Source organism: Calypte anna, chromosome 4A, assembly GCF_003957555.1.
Source record: "Calypte anna isolate BGI_N300 chromosome 4A, bCalAnn1_v1.p, whole genome shotgun sequence".
In the NCBI taxonomy this organism is placed as follows: Eukaryota; Metazoa; Chordata; class Aves; order Apodiformes; family Trochilidae; genus Calypte; species Calypte anna.
In genome coordinates, this window is record NC_044248.1 from 4,723,083 (window position 1) to 4,741,734 (window position 18,652).

The window sequence follows — 18,652 nt, forward strand, 5'->3', positions numbered from 1 at the left end:
ATGGCCACTAGAGAGCAATAGATAACCAGCAGTAACATGCTTGGTACAGCAAAATCCGAGCATCCTACCTTTAGAAATACATTACAAAGCAATACATACAAAGCAATTCTAATGCTTTTAGAAATACAAATGCAGAAATGACCACCATAGGGTAAAAAAACCTCTTGATACTTCTTAATAGTCTTAATGCCCTCCAATCAGACAAAACAGCAGGAGGAATCACTCTGGTAATTAGCAGCTGTTCTGTACCTAAATAAACCTCTAGAATGCACCCTAGAAACCTCTAGAATGCACGGCCTCAAGTTGTGCCAGGGGAGGTTTAGGTTGGAAGTTCACTCTCTACAACTCCCTGAAAGGAGGTTGGAGCCGGGGGGGGTTGGGCTCTTTTCCCAGGCAACTCTCAGCAAGACAAGAGGGCAGGGTCTCAAGTTGTGCCAGGGGAGGTTTAGGTTGGAGATTAGAAAAAATTTCTTTCTGGAGAGGATGTTCAGCCATTGGAATGGGCTGCCCAGGGAAGTAGTGGATTCTCTGTGTCTGGAGATACTTAGAAAAGACTGGATGTGGCACTGAGTGCCATGGGCTGGGAACTGCAGCGGGAGTGGATCAAGGGTTGGACTTGATGATCTCTGAGGTCCCTTCCAACCCAGCCAGTTCTATGATTCTATGATTCTGTAGCTGTGGATGCACTTTGCTTGGCCAGGAACACCTCATTAGGATCAGCTGCAGAAATTGAGAGCCACAACCGAACTGGTTGCTTCAAGTCTCCAAACCTGTGGGAACAACAAGGATGCAGCATGGGCATTGTCTCCTTGCTGTTTAAAAACCAGGACCCACAATGATGTAAATAAAACAGGCTGTTTGCTTGGGTGCTGCTTCTCTTTGGCAATTTGTACCAGCACTAGCACCTCCTCCCCAGGTAGCATCCTTCATCATTCCAGAGTGATGGATCCTCCCTTTTAGGGAGCAGGGATGTTCCCAAGTGCCCAACTTGCAGTGCAGGGTGGGTGAGGCACAGGACAAACGGAGAAGGAACAAAAGACTTGGGAAGAGCTGGGAATTCAGAGGTGACCAAAGGAGCCTGGCAAATGGCAACCAAAAGGTGGTAACTGCAGCAGGATTCCAAGCTCTCTGGGAGTCTAACCAGGTTCAGGGCTGGAGACTAAGCTAGAAAAAGGGGTTTGGATTGGATTGGGTCGGACTCATGGCTCAAAGCCAGTGTTCCCATGACAAGGGAAGGAAATGGGGCAGCTTTGAACCCGCAGGGAAGGGACTGAATTTATGGAGCTGGAAAACACCGAGGTTGATGCAAATTGAATCTCAAGCTTCACATAACCAAAACTCTTCTGGATGGTATTGTTTAGCCTGGCCTTAGATAAACACTAAATGATCTATTTGCATTTGTTCCAGGTGGTTGCCTTGCTAAGTTCCACATATCTAAGAAAAGAGAGGTAAAGGTGCTTAGTCAGTGTTGTGCTTCAGATAACTGATTCCATTTTTTTTCCAATATGAAGTATTTTTCTTGCACTCTGGACTGTTTCAGATGGAAATGGATGAGCTGAAAAAAACAAATAAAAAGTAAAAAACCAAACCAAACATTTTTGATTAGCAAATTATTTATTGAATTGTTAACTTGTGATGCAGAATATCATCATTCATTTAGGAATGTTCCTGATTTTTTCTGGTTTTGAGGAAAATGCTATTGTAAGTCTAGCTCACTTAGAGAAAGCTTCAGCTGGCCCATGCTGACCAAGAGAGGCTCAGAATCCAAGAGCAGAACAAGAAGAGTAAATATTTATTCATGTGCCTTAGGTGTGCCAGCCAAACTGGGTCACCCTCAGTGTAGTTTTACATGAGGTTCTTACACCCTTCAGCCATTCAGGGACAAGGTGATTTTACTAATTACTAAAATCCACACCTCCTCCTACTAATCATGGCAAAACTTTGCAAAGCAACCATATTTCTGCAGCATTCTTGTTGCTTGTCTACTGATGTCACTTATCTGTGATGGCAGATGACAGTGGGAGAGTTTCAAAGTTGTGTCATAGAAGCTAGAATGCTGCCTTTATCTGGGTTTTCCTTTATCTGGGTTTTCCATGGTATCCTTTATCCTTCAGGGACAGCTCTAAGCTTCCAGGAAGCAAAGTCCTTATTTCCATGGCCAGGCTGTCTTTTAACTTGAGCATGAATAATACCAAAGTCTCCAGTAAAGTTCCACAGTTCCACTACCTCATTACATTGCAGCTTAGAATGTTAAGTAATATCTATCAGCAAAGTTTATAACATGTCAGTGTATTAAGTCTGATAGAAGGGGCAATGAACTTCCATAAGATCACATAATTACCTGTACAGTGTAGCTGAAATATGTCAGGAAGTGTAAATTGTCCCTGATGGCTTTCACAGGATCCATATACACAATTCCCACCTGTAACTGTTTAATTACAATGTACCCTCATGATTTTTAGCCCTTTGTTATATCAATAATGATATTTATTTTTTTAATTTTTTTTCAGCCAATAGCTTACTTAGTTGTTTGTTGCATGAAAGTTGAAAGCAAAGTACCTTTAATCACATTTTTAACCTTTCATTGAACCTTTTCCGCTGCTATTCTGTCTTTTCTGAGCTGGGAACCACACACACAGGTTTTAAGACATGAATGCAACATGAATTTAGACAGGAGTATAAGGATGCTTTGTTTTCTGTTCCCTTTCAAATTTCAGCATACAGCTCGTTTTTCTGAACTGCACTGAGCACTGAAGTGGGGTTTTCACAGACATACTGGAATTTCCAAGATTTTTTTCTCCTGTGCAGCTTGGAGCTTACCATTTGGTGTCTGAAGTCAGGATGTTCTTACTCACTATGCATCACTTTTATCTACTCGGAATATCTGCCATTTTACTGCCTTAGGTCCCTGAGTAACTTGGTGATCATCAGAAGGCTGTCACTTGAGTGCCCAGCTCCTTTTCCAAGTCACTTGGGAGTGTGTTGAGGAGGTGCAAGCAGAGACCACTACAGCAGAGCATCTCTGACCTCTATACCACAAGTACCACACACTCCCTCCCCCTGTGCTCCATCTTTAACCACTTACTCATCTGGTTGTGTGCCATTACTGCTTAGGGTTTTTTTTACAGCCTTTTTCAAAGGCCTTCTAGAAAGTTCAGCCTTCTTCACAAGGTTTCAAAGATGTTCAGTAAGCTCCAGTGTTTGAAACCCCACTGTTAACTGTGCTTCCTTACACTGCTGATCAAAACATGTAACAGACTCTGACAGCAAGATCTCATTTTGAAGCTAAAAGTTCATAGTCGAGAGGATTATTTTTCTTCAAAGTTCCTTTTTTCTTAGCTCTCCTGTTCCTTTTTCCATGACCCGAGGAGCCTACCTCAAAACCTGAGGTCTAAGATCCAGGTGTGTGCCTTGACAAAGGTAAGGATGGTTCAAGCCCCATTTTGAATCATTCCAGTAGAGAATTAATCAGTAAGAATAACTTACTTTTACCACACAGAATCCGTGCTAACAGAACAACCAGCAAAATGAAGTATCACACCAAACATCCCCTTTTAAAGACACCATCTGGAAAGCCTTTATGTCCTAGATATGGTTTCCTTCTTAACCATCGTGGTTAGCTACTGCAGCGATATTAGAGCTAAAAACATTAAAGAATAGCACATTAAAGAGTAGAACCCTTCTTCCCTTCTCTTCAAATTGGACTTGGGAGTACTTTAAAGACACATTCGGATTTTTACATCTGGGAACACACAACCACCAGGCCATCACCCTCCTTAAACTGAGCAACGTGCTAATGACAGACGGTGGTACCGAGGGTGCAAACATCACCTCTTCCTTGGCCAGCTGTGCTGTGACAACCCTTGAACCTGGAGCACCCTCCTGTACCCTCCTGACACCTTCCAGGTGCTTCACCACCACCTCACCCTCACTCAACCTTCCCCACCCCCAGCAAGGGTCTCAGCTCCCTTCAGCGGGTGCGGATCGCTCTCCCCATGGTGCCACCTCAAGCTTGGGTCCATCTCCACCGATCCCCTCGTTGGGCTGTGCCGGGTCGGGTTCGTGTGTGCTCAGCGCGCCTGCGCCGCGGCTGCCGGGGCGCCTCAGTAGAGCTCTACACGGAGCCGCCGGCAGCAGCCTCGGTGCGGCTCCGGCCAATGGGGCAGCGCGGAGCCACCGCGGCCGCTGAGCTCAGTTCCGTCGCGGCGGCAAACGGGAGGGGGGGTTCACCCTCACCCCCACCGGGGGTAAGTCCCGCAGGGAGGAACGGCAGCAGCGGGATAGGGGGAGGCCCAGCACCGGCGCTGCCTTCCCCGGGGTGGGGGGGACGATAAGGGGAGCAATGGCGGGGGCTGCGCCTTGTTTCCTCCTCGCTCGCCTCCCAGCCGGGTTAGGCTTCCACACACCCTCCCCGCTGCTGCCAATGATGGAGGAAGAGGGGGGGGAGTGTTCGGTTCGGTTCGGTTCGGTTCTGTTGGGGAGCGCGGGCTGTGTCCGGGCGGGCCCCGCGGTGCTGCCCTCTGTGGTCCGGCGGTGGCATTGCGGGCGGCGCGGGCGGAGCCGCCTTCCCGGCGGCGGCAGCGAAGGAGGAGGAGGAGGAGGCGGGCGGAGGTCTGCGAGGCCTGCGGAGGGTCCGCGGTCGGGCTGGGCCTGCGGAGACGGCCCCTGAGGCAGCGAGGGAGGGCACTCATCCCCCCCCCCGGGAGAGGAGGCAAGGCTGAAGTGGGTGGGATGGGTGCCGAGGAAGATGGGGTTGGGTGGTGGTGGTGGTGGCGGGGGCTGCTGTCTGGTGGGCGCCATCGGAGAGCGCCTGTGGTTCGGCGGGGCCGTGAGGCTGTTGTCCAGGTTTGGCATCTTGCTGAAGAAGAGGAGGTTTTGGGGTTAGGAAGGGTGTTTACGGGGCAAGGTGGGATATCCTGTGTTTTCTGTTTTAATTTTGGTACTTGAGAGCGTTTGGGCGTAAGGTTTTGTTTTATTGTTGGGGTTTTGTTGTGTTTTTTTTTTTTTTTTCCTAATTAAATCCTACATTTGAGTTTTGTCGCAAGAGGCTCCGTCCTAAGAGAAGTATTACAGTGGACACGTAACATGATTTGGAGGTAATGACTTGGATTTCTGCTAAATTAATGATCTGGTGTTACCACAGACACAGCCTAAGTGTCCTGAAAGACACATTTGGTAAAAAAAAAGCCTGTTTTTGTGCTAACATGACTGATGGTGTTCCCCAGGATTTTGCTAGCATTCTATTCTGTATTCTTACTACATTAAGAGGTTATAGTCAAGGCCCTTTCCTTGCAGATCCTTACACATATGGCTGATTTTAGCAGGAATTAAATCAGCAGAAATGAATTTTATTGTCCACGTGAGTGGGACACGGAGGAATATGTAATTTTAATGGGACTTTTCCTCCTCCTCTCCCATTTTCTTTAGTGCCACACTTCCTTGTTTTATTCCTTACAGGCCTTGAAGCTTGGGATAAGGGAATACTAAATACCAGTCATTGTGCTTTGGATACAGTGAGAGATTTTTTTAAAAATCGTTGTAAATTGTGTGAAATCCTGAAACGTGCAGCAGAGATGTAAAGGTTGATCATAGAGGTAATGAAAAAAAAACCACCTGAGCACTCTCAAAAATACTATTTTTGAGGTAGTAATTTAAGAGTGCGTTGCTTAGCTTACTGACTGAAGACCCCATCGAGCAACAGAATGGTGTTTCAGAAATATGGCTTTTAGGTACAAATAAAGCAAGGCCTCAGTCCTAGAGCCATAGAGCAGCAGACCTCCATTTCAGTAGAATACTGTGTAGCAGATGTATTGACCTGACTTCATACAATGCCAATAAATGGGGCGTTTTTCCACCTATGATTTGAATAAGAGTGATTTAATCAGTGTTTTTCATAGCTTTATGTTAGAAAGGAGTACTAATTTTGAATGTAATTTTTTTCCTGTAGAGTGAAACAACTGTATATTTTCATAATAAAAGTAACCTCTTAAAACCCGATGCATGGTCTTTGCTCTTTTTAATTCTCTGCATTGACATTCTTTGTTCATTTTGAGGGAAAAACTTCATGTGAATTGTAGATACGGAAAATATTTATGGCTGTGTGTTAAGCTGCTACTGTGAAAGAGAAAGTAATGTCTTTGTGTGCTTGAATTGTTTGCTTTAATACAAAATCAGTTCTTTTAATTAGTACAATATGTTATACTTGAGTCAAGCACTTTGGATCTCAGTCATCAGGCCTAAAATTAGTGACTGATAATTGTCTGTTACTTAGTTGGGTCTGTAGAACAGTTAACTCTGCTTAACAGAGTTGATGGTAAATGGGTGGTATGTAGCATATATGTAAATTGTACAATGCAGAGGAGGTAATTTTAAGTATAAACAGAGATTTACAGGCTGCATCTTCCTGATGTAGTGCAGCACAGTGTCTTCCAATCCTCTTTAAACTTCCTTCTCTGTTGAAATGACCTCTACAGTCATTGTTGGTGATTGTTGGATGCAGTCTGAGAGGTGTGTGCTCTGCTGGAGTGAGGTCTGATTTATCTGATCACCCATGGTGAATGCAGGCTGCTTGTCACACCCATTGCATTGAGAGCAGAGTAGAATTTGAGACAAAAAAAAAAGGGAAATAAAACGCCAGAAATATTTTCTTTTGAAGTGATGAGCAAAGTGTGAATGTATTTGAAGAAGAAAAAAATATCAAGAATGTAGAATAATGGTAAGAAATGGCAGTTCTTGTCTTTGACAGTGGTCTGTAATCTGCTGCAGTGCAGAAAACCTTGTACTGGGTGAATTTGGCACAATCAAGCTGCAGAGGCTGTTTCTTCCTAATCTGCTTGGTCTTTGTTTTCTAACCTTTGGGTACAAGTGACATCCACTGTCTAGAGTGCTGTTTGACTCCTGTCAATCTGTTGTTAATCTCAGTGTCTTGAGGAAGGTTCAAGATGAACTGGTGCTGTGTGAAACACAGGAATATTTTTATAAACACCTGACTTTTTCATGTTACTGAATTGCAAGTGTTGGGTAGAAGGCATGAATGAGAATGTTTGATTTATTTTCTTTGTCCTTTTACCTCTAAATGTTTGCCTCCAATTTTTTTTCAAAATTAGTGTGTTTTTTTTTAATGTCTTCTATTTCAGATACCTTATTATATTTCACAGTTTTTTTTTACAAACTCCTTTTTCTAATCCATTCATGTAAGGACAGTAACTGGATTTGATTTTAACACTCTAGTGTCTCTTACTCCAGTCTTTGTCTCTCCTATTCTTGTGTTTGGCATTCAGACTCCAGGTAGATTTTCAGGTCTTCCTTTAATAATACATTTGGATTGATCTGTGTGCTCTGCCTTTGGTTGTAATTTGAAAAATTGAGTGTGTAATTTTCAGTTAGATCTTCTGAAGCATGGATCTGCTAACCCTTTAAAGATCAAAACAAAAAATTCAGGGGAATTCTTCACCCCCCACACCCTTTTCCTCTCCTGTTTGTGTGGAGTGAATGGATGCTGGATGATATACGCTGATGAGCTCATTTTTTTCCCTGTAATCAGAAAGAGCAAGTATTATTATTTTTGTAAAATATAAGAATGAAATTGAAGTGTATTTTTGGGCTTGTTTTATCCAAAATAGTGATGTTAAAGTGGACCATTTTATGTCAAAACTTATCTTACTAGGTAGCCAGTGTTATGAAAGATCAGTAATTAGCTAACTAGGGAGACAGCAGCAATGTCAGTTCAGCATCAGCTGATTATTCAGCTCTTTTTCACTGGGTCTGCCTGGGATGCAGTTCCATTTCCTCACTTGGAGCCTGCATGGTGCTGTGTTTTGGGTCTGTGGCTAGAAGAGAGCTGGGAACACACCAGTGTTTTGCCTGTTGTTTGCTTGCACAGTGTCCAGGTTTTCTTTTTTGCCCGTTTTGGCCTCTTCTGCAGTCAGCAGGCATGGGGTGGGCAAGAGGTTGGGAGGACACACCAAGGGGATGGTCCATGCTCTGCAGTGTCATGCTCAGCAATGAAAACTGGAAAACTGGAAATAGAAGGGTTGGACTTGATGATCTCTGAGGTCCCTTCCAACCCAGCCAATTCTATGATTCTATGAAGCAATGAAAACTGGAAATAAAGGAAGAAGGGGTGAGGGGGTTTGACTTCCATGGTGGATGGTGCTTGGAGACAAGCTGAGCATCACTTTGCTTCTGGAAGGTGGGGAGTAATTTCCTTTGTGTTAGCTCCCTGCCTCTTCACCTATCAAACTGCCTTGGTCCTGAACCGTAAGTGTAGTGAAATGTGGCAACCAGGTGCCACTAATTAGCAGGTAGTGGGCATGAGCTTGTGTTAAGCCCACCTGTGCCTGATTAGGGCAGGCCCCAACTGCGCATGAGCAGGATTAGGGGGCCAATAAAAGGTGAGGCCTGAGACACGAGCTCAACTCACTCCTGAGCAAGCCAGCAGAGAGGTCAGTTGGATCTGGAGCAGTAGCACTGAGCCAGGCTAACCAATCCTGAGGGCAACCAACTCAGGGCACTGTCTGTGCACTTCTGCTGGGACACCTGTTGGACCTTGGGGTGCCGTGCCCTAAGAGAGGTTCGTCTTGCAACATCTGGTGGAGAATGCAGGCATAGACCTCGGTCTAGCCCCTGCTCAGACAAATCAGAAGAAAGGGAGCCAGTCCGGCGCAAACAAACATTAGCAGAAAACCCAAGGAGTCGGGTAAGAAGATCTACTACCTTCCTTCTCTCTCACCAATTCACCAAGAAAAAGGAAAAGATGGGACTGTCATCAAGCACCCCTGTTAACGAGAAGCCGATGACATGGGTGAAGGAGCAGGAACTCTCCTCCTCCCTGTCTGCTGCGGCCGTGTGGGAACTTTGGCAGGAGGTCAGTGACCTGCTGGGAAGCCTCCATACTCAAGAAATGAATAAAAACATAACTGGATTAGACGGTACATGGGGGGTGGTGATCAGTGCCCCAAAGAAATAAAAGCCGAGGTGGAAGCTGGCGTCACTGCCATTGCAGCGCTTCCCGCCAAACGCTGGCATTGACCACCACCACCAGAAGCAGGAGCTGGTGTTGTCCCCACAGCACCTCCACTACCCACCCCTCCTCCTGAGGCTGGAAAAACCCAGAAGGCATTCTTAGGATTGAGGGACAACAGCCTTGCCATCAAGGGCATGACAGGAAAATCGCATCATTCTATAGCTGAGTTTCTGACAGACATTGGGCCAGAGGAAGAAGAAGAAGCACCCGCTCCGAGCACCGAAAGAAACGCTCAAAAGAATGCAAAGATGCCGACAGCTCATGCCCACTACCTGGTAGTTAGTGGCACCTGGTTGCCTCATTTCACTACACATAAGTTTTCTTTTTAACTTGGGGATGGGTGTGGAGGCAGCAAGTGGCTGTGTGGTTGCTTGGCTGCTGGTTTGGATCAACCAGCAGCATTTGGATTCTGGCAACCTGGTATTTGTCACAGGTCTGAATTACAGCTTGGTTTTGGGGCTATATACTTGTTTGCTTTCACTTTCATCAATAAAGCTGTGGGAGTTAAGAAAGTTTGGAAGGATTACAAGCCTCTTATTATTTACTTCTGCTAAATTTTTCTAGTGTCCTCTTGACTCAACAGTCCAGAGCTGTCTGGTAAATCAAAGATTTCTTTAAAATGCTTGACATTGGTTCTTGTGCTTTCTTACTCTTTAAAGGTAGTGGTTCCTTTCTCATCTTCTCAAGTGTGAAGTGCAAAAAACCCCACTAGAAGAAAACCCTGTGATGTGAATTACTGGTTTTTGTTGTCAAGGATGTAGATAACATAAAGGGCTCTCTGCTGATCTTTTGGCCAGCTTATATGGAGTATGACTGGATGAGCAGTATCAATGGATAGCTGTTAACAGCAAAATAAAGGCAAATATTGATCTAACTTCACCCTTTCAAACAAAATTTTAGTTCTTAAAGCTGTATAGAAATCTTTAAGTCTGGATCTTTGGATGTTGTGCTTCAAGACCCCCTTAATGAAAGCAGTGCATCTCCTGAACCTAGGACTGTCCTCACACTTGTGTGCCAGCCAGGTCCATCTTGACTCTAAGAACTACCATGGACCATCCGAGAGCACCAGAAACATTTGTTCTTCTTTCCCCTTCAGAATCTGGATAATACAGGGTATAAATGTTACCAGTGTTAGAATTGCTTAAAAAATATTCAGATTATGATACAGGAGTCTTAGGCTGATTGCTACAGCCTAAGAACTACTGAGGTGTTCTACAGGAGTGAAAGGCCCAATATGTTGTCCCTAACCAGTTTTCTAACATATTTTTACTGTTGTTTGAGGTTGATCTTTGCAGAGCCCCACCTTTGGGCAGGATTCCTGTTGCAGTGAGGGATATTGGCAGATTGAGCACAGGGAAGTGCAAGAAAAACTTTCTGGATTAATTGCTTTCTTCTGTCACACCACTGTGGAGTTTTCCTTATTCATGTAGGATTATTGTAATAGGGTGCTGCTTAGATGATCCTAATACTGTGCTTTTGAAGCCCAAATCAGGCTCTGCTCTCTTGGAGAGAAAACTGGACTTCAGAAGCCTTCTGTAGGATGTACAGAAATCTAAAAGAAACTAGAAATAGCCTCATGAAGTAGGGTTTACAGATGAATGCAGGGCTGTGTAGGTTTGTCTGCAAGTAAGAATATTTAAATAAGAAAGATGTTGAGTAGATTTTACTTGTCACTACCAGGTTTGGACTTCATTTTGTGTTATGTATGTCTCAAAAAGGCTAATATAGGTTTTTATCTTCCAAGTGGTCTCATAGTCTTGATAAAAGTTTAAAGGCTGAAACCTTGTTCATATCATATATAGAAAAGAGACACAGGGAATGCTGGAACCTGTGGGGGCAAATACACTGCACAAGTTAATGTGAAGATTTTCCACTGATACTACTGATTTTCCTCCGCCTGCTGTTGCATGATTTTGCTTGATTGACACATTCTGTATTATCAGGATGGACTGGATTTATATGCTTATTTACTTATGTAGAAGTGATTAGTGTGTTATTAATAGAAGGGAAAGTAACTGATTTGGCAGTCACAGATTGCTTTGACTTCATTACTTTGAGAACACGTGAAGTATAAATTGCATCTTGTCACAAATTAGTGTTCAAGCCTCTTTGGCTTCATCTAAACCATTGGCAATGATTAGAAAAGAATTTCCTTCTGTACCTGAGGAATTTCCATGCTAACTTAAATATTCTCATATATAAGAATAAACTCAAACTTGCATGTTTCAAGTAATCATTGTAGTAAATTTCCTTTTTCCTCCTGGGATTTGCCAGCCAATGGCACATGCAGTGTTTCATAAAATCCTTTTCTGAGTTAAGAGCTGTATATGAACTGAAATAATTCTTCTGTTCACTTCTGTTTCCAAGTGTTTTTCTTGTTAAGCTTACAAAGACATTTCTTGAATGTCAAAATTTTTCATGACATGGAAGAAACAGCACAAACACTTTAGGTTTTGATATGCAGCAGATAATTTTGTACAACCATTTTGTGTAAGAGCAAATGTGAAAGGATTATTTGGCTGGGTATGTTTTGCTTGGAGTTAATGGTTGTATATGCAGAATACAGTCAGTGGTATGTTAAGAGTAGATTTGCACTCTGTAGTTCATTAATAGTTCAGTTATTAGTTGCTTGTATTTCAGTGAATTGTAACTGACTTAATCTTCTGCTTTTTGTTTTGTAGGGCTGCAAGTTGAGTGAACAAGACTAAGAAAATGGAATATAACATGCATGCAGTTGCTTGAGCACCATCTGTTCCAAAGGGTGTATTCTGTAGACTGGTGGCCTGAATGACTGATTGATGAGCAGCAGACAGATAACTGCAAAAAGGAGAAAATTCTGTCTGTTCCTGCAGTGTTTGACAAAACTGATGCCAAGTCACCTCCTCTGAAATGCAGTTGAAAAAAATGAGGGAAATTTTACCACGATTATACCCTGGCCAAGTTAATGATAAAAATACTTCCTTAACCACATCTCCGAAGCAGTCTTCTGAGGATAAAACAAATCCATCAAAAGGGGACGATGACCAAAACTTCTGTTACCAAGGGACTGAAGCTGAGAATAATAAATTGTCACTGATAAGCTGTATAAAATGCAGAAGTGTTCAGAAAATATCAGTGCAAGATGTTGAAAAGCATAAGAAGCTTGGGTGGACTGAAGACAAAAGTTTCATCTGCAAGAAGTGCAGTCATATTACACCACCAGCTTTCCATTTTGTTCCTGAGGGTGCCAATGCTATAGACATTGAAAAACATGAAAAAAGACCCCCACCTAGAGCACAGAAAAGATTTAAAGTTAAAAACTTCCTGCCAGGTAAATACTACTGTGATAAATGTCGATTTTCAACAAAGGATCCATTGCAGTATAAAAAGCATGTAGGTCAACATGAAGAAATTAAATTTATTTGTTCCCACTGTAGTTACATATCCTACACCAAAGGAGAATTCCAGAGACATTTGGTGAAGCACACGGGGACTTTTCCATATCAGTGTGAATACTGTGAGTATGGTGCTGTAAGACATGACTATATAGTAAAGCATACAAGAAGAGTACATGAAACACCCACAAAACGGCTGTCAAATACTATCATAAACCACAAACAAAAGAAGCTGACTCAAAGCACTTTATCTGAAAAGCAGAAATCTGGTAAAATTCTTTTTCAGAATGAACTTTTAAGTTCGCCTTCAAACATGGTTTGTGAGATTCCAGGCAAAGCAACTAAAAGAGTCTGTTCATCTCCTGGTGTAGAATGTAGCATAAACACAGCAGCAGTCCAGGATAAAACAGTATTGGACCCACCTGAAATCAGTGAATGTGAGAATCAAAGTGTGGAAGTTGAGGTTTATTCTCCAAAAATGGAGCCTTTACAACCTGGGATGCCTTTAACAGTTATTGCACCATCTGAACTTGTAGTCCCTTCCAACTGTTTAGCTCAGATAGTAGAGATTAAAATAGTGAATGGAGCACAACAGCTGGTTCTGAAACTAATTCCTATGAAAGAAGGAACTTACAAACCTGTGAACAGTGCTGAGGAGTTCCTTGAGAATCAAGTTATAGAACCATTGGCAGAAGGAAGAAAACCATCCTCTGTATCTCGAAATGAGTTGCTAACCATGGAAGTGAATGTAGACAAGTTATCCAGTGTTAGTAACCACCTTAATTTGGACAGTACATCTGGGAAGAGCTCTGAATGTCGTTTTTCTGATTCTCACCCCTCAGACTGTAACTCTCTACCTACACAGAGGGAAGATGCATCAAAATTCTGCTTTCATTTGGTGAAAGGTATTGATGTCCATTCAGGTGTTATAGAGCTTTGCTCTCCATCTCTGGTGATGAACAGTACTGAAAAAAGAAGTGATCTTAGATCCTCCAGGTGGGAAGTAGATGGAAAAAAGAACTGTGACTTGTATTGTTGTGAAGAAGGGGTGGATGTACACCCTGTGAAATATGCTGCTAATTCTGAATCTAAAAGTTCCAAGAACATTTCAGTAGAGGCTGCTCAGGAGGGCAAAAATTATCCTTCTGCAGTCCTTAAACAAAAGGATACGTTGCCTCTAAAGAGGAATGACAAAGAATGTAGGAGTCTGCCAGTCAGCTCTACAGGCTTGCGTTTAGCTGGGAAAGGTTTTGATAAAGAATCTGTTGTATCTTCTGAAGCAGGAAAAAAAAATCATGGCACTAAAGCTCCATCTTGCAAGGACAAGACTTTTGGCTTTAGCAAAGTAAAGAGAGCTGAAACCCTGAGTCGAAAGAACAGTCTGCTTCTGGAATCATTAGAATTACAGAAAATGGAGAATAAAGGCAAGCCTCTTGAGGGACCTGTTATTTCATCTGTGTTTTCTCTTAGCTCTGGGGCTGAAAATGTCCCGGAGGGTGTCAGGTGGCATAACAAAACATGCAATAAGAAGTCGGCAACGTTGCTGTGTAGAAAGATTGCTCAGCTAATGTCTGCTGCAGAATCTAACATGAAATCCATGCCTTTGAGGTGTGAAGGTTCCAGTAAAAAGGCACTTTTCCCTCAAGAAAGTTCAGCAAGCTGTGAGAGGGGTTTTCCAGCCACCCAAGGGGCACACTCAGTTTCTTTGCCTCAGGTGCATGGTGCAAACAGTGTGATTAGTAGTGAAGAACAGAGTAAAGAACAGCTGCTTACTTTTGCAAGAACATCTAAAAGCAGGGTAACTAAAAACTCCCATGTTGCTACTCCAGTGTTTATACCCAAAGGGACAATGCTGAGAGTGCTGAACGCTACTACCAGCCAAAACTCAAAGGGAATAGAAAGCAGGAGTGAAACATCAGCTTCTTCTGGGTGCTGCAATGAAATGTTTTTGCCTCGCCCTGTTCCTGTCTCTGTTTCTGAGCCACCCAGCAGTAATTTGCCATTTTTGCTCCATCAGAGTGAACCCAGTGCTGAGGCCCGGGGTAAATCACTGAGGCAAAGACCAAAGCGAGAGGCGAGTGTTAAAAATAATAGCAAACCATCTGGTGTGCCATTTCAGAAAAGCAATGATGTGAGTAAGCAGAGCAAACCCTACCCTAAAGGTCATCCCAAAAATAAGGCAAAACAAACAACCTTCAGGGAGCTTCCTAAGAGGAAAGCAAGAACTCAGTCAGAAACCAGCTCAGGTTCTGACATGTCCTATCTGTTGACAGCAAGACGCCTCCGGCTCGTCCCTCTGAGAATGAATCAGTTGATCAAATGCCCTCGTCGTAACCAGCCAGTTGTGGTCCTAAACCATCCTGATGTGGATTCTCCAGAGATAATTAATGTCATGAAGACCATCAACAAGTACAAAGGTCAAGTGCTGAAAGTAGTTCTCTCAGAAAGGACAAGCAGTTTTCTTGGTGTCAAACGCCACCGAAAGCGTCTTACTCTGCAGAATGCTGAGACAGGAAGCCAAGCAAAAAAGCAGAATATGCTAAAAATGAAACTAAAGAAGACCCATAAAAACAACTACCAAGTGGTGGAAACTTCACCAGCTGAAACAGCTCAGTGTATGTTTAAGTGTTGGTTTTGTGGAAGAGTGTATATGGACCAAGAGGAATGGATAAGTCATGGGCAGAGGCACTTGATAGAAGCAACCAAGGGTTGGGATGTTCTTTCTCTGCCATCAAAAAAGCATTAATGGAGAGACATGGGAGGGGGTTTCCCTTCCTCCTTTTAATGAGTGCCACTAACTTGCTTGGAAAGTAAGATTGAAATAACTTGTTTTATTTTGCCAAAAGGTCTCTGCTATTAGCAAAGTGGGAGAGGAGAGCAGAGACACAGAGAAGCTGATAGTGAGGATTAAGCACTACTTTGCACTCTTGTGTTTGAAATTTGTATTGGAGGTCAACTTCATCTCTTCCATATGAGCAATTTGAAAAAGATTGGCTATGCAAGCATCTTTCTAGTTGCCATTCTCTGTGCTAGGACACTGTGCTGTGACTGGTTTGTGCTAGGCCTGTGTGGATTAAAATGGAAGATAATGAGATCTTTGTAAATTTGATGGGGTTTAGTTTGTTTTATTGCAGCACTGTGTTTCAAATGTGTATTGAGAAGCACCTCTGATCCTCTGTTGGCAGAAAGTGTATAGTGTAGATTTTAGTGTTAAATTAAGCACCAGGCATGAAGAGTAAAACTTGAATGCAAGAACTCTGTCTTAGTGAAACAAAACCACTTCTGCTGACTTCAGAGGAGACAGAATAATAGAATTTTCACGGTGGGAAGGGACCTTTAAGATCATCTAATTCCAGCCCACCTCCCTTGGGCAGGAACACCTCCCATCAGGTTGATCAGAAGGGTGTATGTGAAGAGTCTGTGGGATCAGAGTTATTCCCACAAGGTCAGATAGCACTAAAAATTTTAATTTTATTTAGTACTTAGTCTTTACCTAGCCTGTATTGTGTAGGTGTGAGAGAGAGCAGAACCCTGTCAGCTTTCTGTACCATCTTTGTTCTGGACAGGCAGAGCTGGAGAAAGCATCAGGCCTGGAACAAAAGGAGAGAGCAGCTTTTTTCTCTGTCATCTCAAGGCTGTTCTGAAATCTAAGGACGTAATAACCAAACATAAAGCCTTTACTACCATGTGTGTGTATGTGTGTGTGTGTGTGTGTAACCTCCTAGAAACAAATCTGCAGAGTTGGGCATTTGGTTAGAACCCAGGTTGGTGAGTTAATGCTTATTTGCAGGGGGAACTTAGTGAGGATGAAGACTTTTCCAAACACAGAACCACGTTGCCCAGCTTTTATGTTGACAGTGTTGAAGCAGATTGCCAGTGCAATCTTTCATCCTTCTCTAAGAATCTGTATGTTGTTAGAATATATATATATTTTTTTGTAGCCCTCAAACTCCTACAAGCCTGTGCCTGGTTGTACATGTATGTCTGATGTGTATCTGCTGACTTCAGTGCAGTGAGCACTGCTCAGTTACTTGAACACTTTTCTAAATTAGGGCCAAATTTCAAGCTTTTAGGGATGAAGAGGGATGGATGATGCTGAAGTCTGATGTTTGTGTATGTGAACAATTGGTGTTTTTTCTCATCTTGTCAATCTCATTTTAAAATCATATGGAACTAACTACAGTGAAGCACATAGTTACAGTTCAAGTCACTTATGTTTTTACAGGTAAGAAAATCAATGCTGACTCAAATGCTGGATGTGTGTTCTATGTCTGAACTGGAGCTGCTCCTGAAAAGCTGGTAGTTCCTAACTCTTTTCACTGTTGGTGCATTTTTTAAAACAGTTTAAGCTGGGAATATTTTTTTACAAACTCCAGCAGACTATACATGGTTTTGATAATGTATCTGTATGGAAATGTAAATATTTTAAAAGTACATCTGACTGAGGCTTATTTTCAAAACCAGTTTAAAACATTGCTTTCCAGTCATTTTTGCAATACAGTGTTACAAACCTTCAGATAGTTGGTGCTTTAAGTCAGATCTTTTTCATTATGTACACATGGAAAATTTTTGTATCATTTGTATCAGACTAACCTGTTCCACAGAACAAACTTCCTTTTGACCGTTTTGTCAATAATAATGAAACTGCAGTTCTCATTTTGTATTCAAATGGAATTATATTTTTTTAGGTGGGTACACTAGAGGGTTTTTTCACTTCATATACTTTGATGCCAAGCCTAACAGTACTGTTTGCATTTTCAATGGTGAAAATAGCTTCCATTTTAAAATTCTGGCATTTCAACATATAATAAATATTAAAGTCATTAAGAAAAAACATGGATAAAACTTTTCCTTTGGTTTAGCTCCTTCGGTCCAGCTTCCTGTAAGTTTGATTTCATTTTGTTTCTGTAGAAGCTACTAAATAAATAGTTTTGAATTTGCTTCATATGAGTCGTGGCTGGCAAAATTAGAACATTCCTCATGAAAGCTGTACTGGAGGAGCAGGGAAATGTTGCTGCTCAGCATTTATAACTTTAGGTGGTTTAAGAGTATTAGTAATGCTTGTCTGTTGCAAGTTATGCAAGTTAAATGTTTTAGCAAACATCTGCAAAGCTGTGTATGTTACTGCCATAATCTGCTGTCTAACTTGTTAAGCTGTGTTTTTCCCCATGGGTTTAGTTTAGATTTTTGGTTTTTTATTATTATTTTAACGTGAAAACCTTTTCTAAGTTAAATTTTATGGTGGCTATGAATCTCTTGAAGCACATTGTCATGCCACTTTTTGATGAGCTCTGCCAAGCTACTTAGCAGCTTCTGTTTTAACTTTAGTTCTTATTATATTGATCAAGTCATGTCAGAATAATTGCCTTCAAGTTTTAACAGTCCCAGTGATTTTAGAGAAATAATTGCAATGAATGTTCTCTTTTAGATTTTGATCAAGTGTTGAGAAATAAAAAGGTAGCAGCAAGGCAATGACCAGCTGCTAAATTTTTTCAGACCTAGTTTGTTCCCTACATACTCTACCATAAATTCAACTGGGATGCCATGTTTTGGGTTTGAATGTTTTCATTCTTCTTGTTCCTGTTCTGTAAGGATAGAGTAACTGTGGTTGCTTTTTTGGTGTTTTCCAATTACCTACTCAAACTTCTGAGTGTGCTTAGAATGCAAGGTTATGGATGCTTTGCAGAAAAATACTGAAGTTTGTCTTTCATATTTATAATTAATTTACTTAAGCCTTCCAAAACTCAAATTATATGAATAAATATTATCGTATTTTTTGCTGGAAAAAATACCATCTTCTTGTCTTCTTTTTTACACACTGGAACATGTTTCCTTGCTGAGCCTGAAGTACATCTGCTCTTCCTACTGATGATTTTCACCTCTATGTTTGACCATGCTGTGAATTCAGATCATTTGTATAATGGTCCTGCTATGTAAGTGTGTGAAGCCTCAGATCATAGAATCATAGAATTAGCCGGGTTGGAAGGGACCTCAGAGATCATCGAGTCCAACCCTTGACCCACCGGAGCAGTTGCTAGACCATGGCACTGAGTGCCACATCCAGTCTTTTTTTAAATGTCTCCAGGGACGGAGAATCTACCACCTCACCGGGCAGTCCATTCCATAGCCTGATCACCCTCTCCCTAAAGAAATTCTTTCTAATATCTAACCTAAAGCTCCCCTGGCACAACTTAAGACTGTGTCCTCTTGTCTTGTTGAAGGTCGTCTGTGAAAAGAGTCCAGTTCCCACCTC

The 18,652-nt window shown here is 42.2% G+C and overlaps 1 protein-coding gene across 2 annotated transcripts; it reads left to right on the top strand.

Annotated features, from left to right (window-relative positions):
* The first annotated feature begins 4,086 nt into the window (after positions 1-4,086).
* Positions 4,087-18,188, top strand: ZNF518B (zinc finger protein 518B). 2 transcript variants are annotated; one of them, XM_030450267.1, is made up of 2 exons: positions 4,087-4,247; positions 11,707-18,188. In XM_030450267.1, exon 2 carries the CDS (start codon positions 11,915-11,917, stop codon positions 15,143-15,145), a length of 3,231 nt encoding a protein of 1,076 aa, XP_030306127.1. In that variant the 5' UTR covers positions 4,087-4,247; positions 11,707-11,914; the 3' UTR covers positions 15,146-18,188. The 2 variants fall into 2 exon arrangements, with proteins under 2 accessions (XP_030306127.1, XP_030306126.1); XM_030450266.1 differs by lacking the exon at positions 4,087-4,247 and adding an exon at positions 4,662-4,722 and having other exon boundaries at positions 11,707-15,276.
* Positions 18,189-18,652: the final 464 nt, after the last annotated feature.